At 32.3% G+C, this 3,994-nt stretch overlaps 1 protein-coding gene across 3 annotated transcripts; it reads right to left on the reverse strand.

Annotated features, from left to right (window-relative positions):
• Positions 1-1,150: 1,150 nt before the first annotated feature.
• On the reverse strand, positions 1,151-2,631 carry LOC107945089 (phosphoprotein ECPP44). 3 transcript variants are annotated; one of them, XM_016878939.2, is made up of 3 exons: positions 2,506-2,631; positions 1,869-2,390; positions 1,151-1,734 (listed from the first exon to the last, which is right to left on the reverse strand). In XM_016878939.2, the coding sequence occupies exons 2-3, from the start codon at positions 2,037-2,039 to the stop codon at positions 1,387-1,389; spliced, it is 519 nt and encodes a 172-aa protein (XP_016734428.1). In that variant the 5' UTR covers positions 2,040-2,390; positions 2,506-2,631; the 3' UTR covers positions 1,151-1,386. The 3 variants fall into 3 exon arrangements, with proteins under 3 accessions (XP_016734428.1, XP_040964231.1, XP_016734427.1); XM_041108297.1 differs by having other exon boundaries at positions 1,869-2,385; positions 2,506-2,609; XM_016878938.2 differs by having other exon boundaries at positions 1,869-2,601.
• Positions 2,632-3,994: the final 1,363 nt, after the last annotated feature.

The following is a 3,994-nucleotide window of genomic DNA, read 5'->3' on the forward strand; positions in this document are numbered from 1 at the left end:
ACTCATCTATTTTGATTTTTTTAAAATATAGTTAAATTATTTAATTTAAATAAGTATATAATATTATTAAAAAGACATGAATACTGTTATAATAAAATTTGTTTTTTTTTTAAAAAATATTTTAAATATTTTCTCCCCTGAGTTTAACTCATGATATTGATAAATGCACAATTTCAATATTTTAACTATAAGTTGAGCTATAGACATTCGTTTTAGGATCGTAATATACTGATTCAAAGGGAATTAGAAGATCTAATTAAAGTTATTTTTTGAACCTAAAAATGTCAAGAAGATGTCCAAAAATGACTCGAAAGTTTGATGCAAAGGTTGCCAAGAATCCTTGAAAAATTTTAGTTTATGGAATTAAGGACACTTTTGTGTTTTCGCCGTTATTATTTTTGCCCTACAAAAAGGCATTATTAGGTTAAGATTTCGGAACTTAGACATAGCCTCCCTTAGGTTTATTTAGATTTTTATTTTATTTTATGGGTTTTTAAACCTGCTTTTCTAGTAAAAGGTTAAGCAAAGTTTGATTTAATAAATTTTTGAGATTTAATTTGCGCTTTAATTTTTTTGTTTTTTGGTATTCATGCGATCTATTTCAATTGCAACTGCTCAGGTTTATTGAATGTTCGACCGATATTTAATAGCTTATAATGGTTGCCTTGTCAATTAGAATAATTAATTCATTCTAATACTAGTGATAAACTGCATAACTCATGTATATTGTAGTTTATGTTTATGTGGTATAGATGTAATCTAGCTTAAATGAACCCCACTAAGGAGAACTAGGTCTATCTCATTCTTAATACTGCTGGTAAGTTAAATCCTGGGCGTCGAGGTACAAAGTTATTTATGGGTTAGGGAAATAATTTCAAACGAGTTGCTTCTTGGTTAATGAACAAGTAAGAATAGATTGGTTGTCCAGGTTTGAGTAAGTAATTAGGACTAATTTGTTAATGACATTAAAGTTATCTTTGCGTCAATAATCAAAATTATAAGTCAAATGGAGATTTTATCTTCGACTAGAGTTTTCTTGTTGATTTTCTGTATTATGATCTCTTTTTAGTTTGTTTTAATTTTAAACCTTTTATTTTATTTTTATTAAAGAAATAAAATTATCTTTAACTAATTCTGATAATTGGTCGACTTCCCTAATCCGTATTTTATTCAATTCATGCAAGAAAAACATTACATGTGTCGTCTTCCAAGAGAAGTACAATGACAGCAGCAAACGCTAGAACTTAAGGAAACATCAAATGACTGATAATGCAGCAAAATAAACACTCCCAAAGCAAAAGAAACAATTGCAGGTAGCTCATAAACACATTCAAACTTGCAAGCACGATTGCTTATATCCATGATACAGCTTATTTGTCTAAGTCTTCAATTTTTGGTAGCCTTAAGATCTTCTTCAGGTTTGTTTCCATGGCACCCTGGAATCTTTTCCTTGATCTTCTCCAAGAATCCTTTCTCCTTTGGCTCACCTTCGGTAGGATGCCCATCATAGCCACCATCTTCTTCGGCTTTCTTATGCTGACCAGGGAGTTTTTCTTTTATCTTATCTAAAATCCCTGTCTTTTCCTCTGCATTCTCGGGTGGGATCGATGCATCTTTATGCTCTGCTGCTTCTTTGTCACCACCAATCTTTTCTTTGAGTTTTTCCTTCAATCCTTTCTTCTTCTTCTTCTTCTTTTTCTCACCATCTTCTCCTATCTCTTCTTCATCACTAGACTGTAACAAACAAGAAAAAGAAAACGAAATGCCATTATTATCTGGATAATAAATTAAGCTTCTACTTGGCAAAAAATTGAAATGTTCAGTGATTTGTATATATGAACTAATTGACTCTGCCTAGAGAAGCTTACTGAGCTAGAGCTGCTATTTGAACGATGGAGTTTTCCCATGAGAGTTGGCTTCTCTTCTTTCTTCTCATTGTCTTGCTCCTCATCTTTCTTTTTCATGAAATCGAACATACCACGATCCGTTGTCTCCATCGCTGCCTTGTTGTGATCTCCCTCACCTTGATGACCTTCCATATCGTCGGATTCAGTTAGTACGTAGAATGAAACCAGTAATATACGAGCTTGGAATGGACACTTCAGTCGCTGAATGTTAACACTCAAACTTTGTTGTTTTACGTTGACAAAGATGAAGTGATATTTATAGGCGAAAGTACTGAAAACCAAAGGAAAACCCACGCTTAAATTTGAGGTAACATAGGTTACAATTATCGGCTGTCGAAGGAAGCTTTAACCGAGGTGGTCGGTGTGGACGGTCCGCACTAATCAAGAGATGCCGCTTCGTTTCCGATGTGGTCGGTGTTTAAGGTCAGAAGTGAGTCTTAGAATAATCACCTCCAAATCTTTAATATTGGCCTCCTTCCTGTACTGTAATAACATATTTACTTGAGTTGAAATGTGTAATGAGTTCTCATAATTAAAAAAAAAAAAGAAGAAGAAGAAGAAAAGGAGCAGCTTAATGAGTAAAATAAAACACTAGAACCTAGGATCTCGACTCTCAAAATGCAACTTGTGTTTTGAAGTAGTTTAAGAACCGAGGAGGTCTCTGTCCTTACGGGAGTTGCAGAGTGTCACGTTATTGTGGCTATTTTAGTACTAGCCCATTCTGCCAAGCCGAGTAACGAGGTGCTTGTTTTGTCTTTTTGATTATTAATATTTAATCTCTTTTCATGAATAAATAAGGCCATGTTATAGTAATGGGTAAACTAAATTACACTTTACTTTAGAATTAGTGTCCCTTACTAATTTCTCTGCAAGTTTAAAATTATTGTTATTTAGAATAATAATCATTATTTGAGAATAGTTACATTTAAAACATGACTTTAGATTAGAAAAGTTGTAGTCTATGTAGCTGTCGTTTAAGAACAATTATTGAAAGTAATTAATATTTGAAACAACTCTTTTTAGAATATCTTTGCTTCAAAAATAATTATGTTCAAAATAATTTCTATTTTGAACAATTGTTTGTGCAATAACTCTATTTTTAGTGATGCCAGAAAAGGTAGTTTCGGAATTCTATTCCCATAAATCAAGTTTGTAAATATTAAATAAATATTTACGAGGCTAACATAGAAGTTATGCTAGGTTAGTGAGAAAAGGGTTGAGGTAAGTGTGAAGATTATGTTATTAGCTAGTTTGAGATCTCTAGTGTAAAATTTCAAAAATTGGATTTAGTTTTGATCGGGTAGATTATATAAAATGGGAATTTCGGATATTAGTGATGTTAAAAATTGAATATCGGTAATGGAAATGTAGAAAGATCGCAAAGAAAAAGAAATAAAAAAAATATAACACAGATTTTACATGGAAACTTTTTCAGGAAAAACCACAGGCAGAGGAGAAGAGAATTCACTAATGTCGAATTCGGATGTATCGATGAACATTGGGTGCATTCATATTTAGCACTAGATGAATAGTACTTCGATAGTTCTCTAGAGCACCGAGTGTCCATGAGAATGTATCGGAGAGCACTGGGTGCATTTCATATGGGAGCGATGAAAGATTAATCCGCATATCTAGTCTTGAGTTTGTGTTCGATTAATAGGGATGATAATACAAGTATAATGTGTTGCATAATATAGATGTGTGTTATAACTATGAAAATGGTAAACATACTATTTAATTATTGATATCGATTGTAAAAACTTGAATAACAAGTGAAAGGCTAAGAAAGATTATAAGGCGAGAGCCTCGAGGACATAACGATAGGTACTATACGAAATCTACATCGAATCACAATGATATTGAGAAAGCACTAAATAACGAAGTTCTGAAGTAATAATTTGCACTATAGTTGTTTATAATTATTTTAGTAGCTTGATATTTGCTTGTTATGTATAAGCATTGTTATCATATTATGTAAGAACTACTAAGCTCTTTTGCGAATTTATTGTTTCTATGCTGAGGTGACGATTAGACTTTGGACCAATTGAGGAGTGTTAGCAGCATCCATAGCTAAATTTTTATGAAGT

The sequence above is a fragment of the Gossypium hirsutum genome, chromosome D12, assembly GCF_007990345.1.
Source record: "Gossypium hirsutum isolate 1008001.06 chromosome D12, Gossypium_hirsutum_v2.1, whole genome shotgun sequence".
NCBI classification, from domain to species: domain Eukaryota; kingdom Viridiplantae; phylum Streptophyta; class Magnoliopsida; order Malvales; family Malvaceae; genus Gossypium; species Gossypium hirsutum.

Coding starts and splice junctions, on each gene's coding strand:
- LOC107945089 (XM_016878939.2), bottom strand. CDS start 2,039: ATGGAAGGTCATCAAGGTGAGGGAGATCACAACAAGGCAGCGATGGAG. Junction 1,735..1,868: donor CAAATAGCAGCTCTAGCTCA/GTAAGCTTCTCT, acceptor TGTTTGTTACAG/TCTAGTGATGAAGAAGAGAT.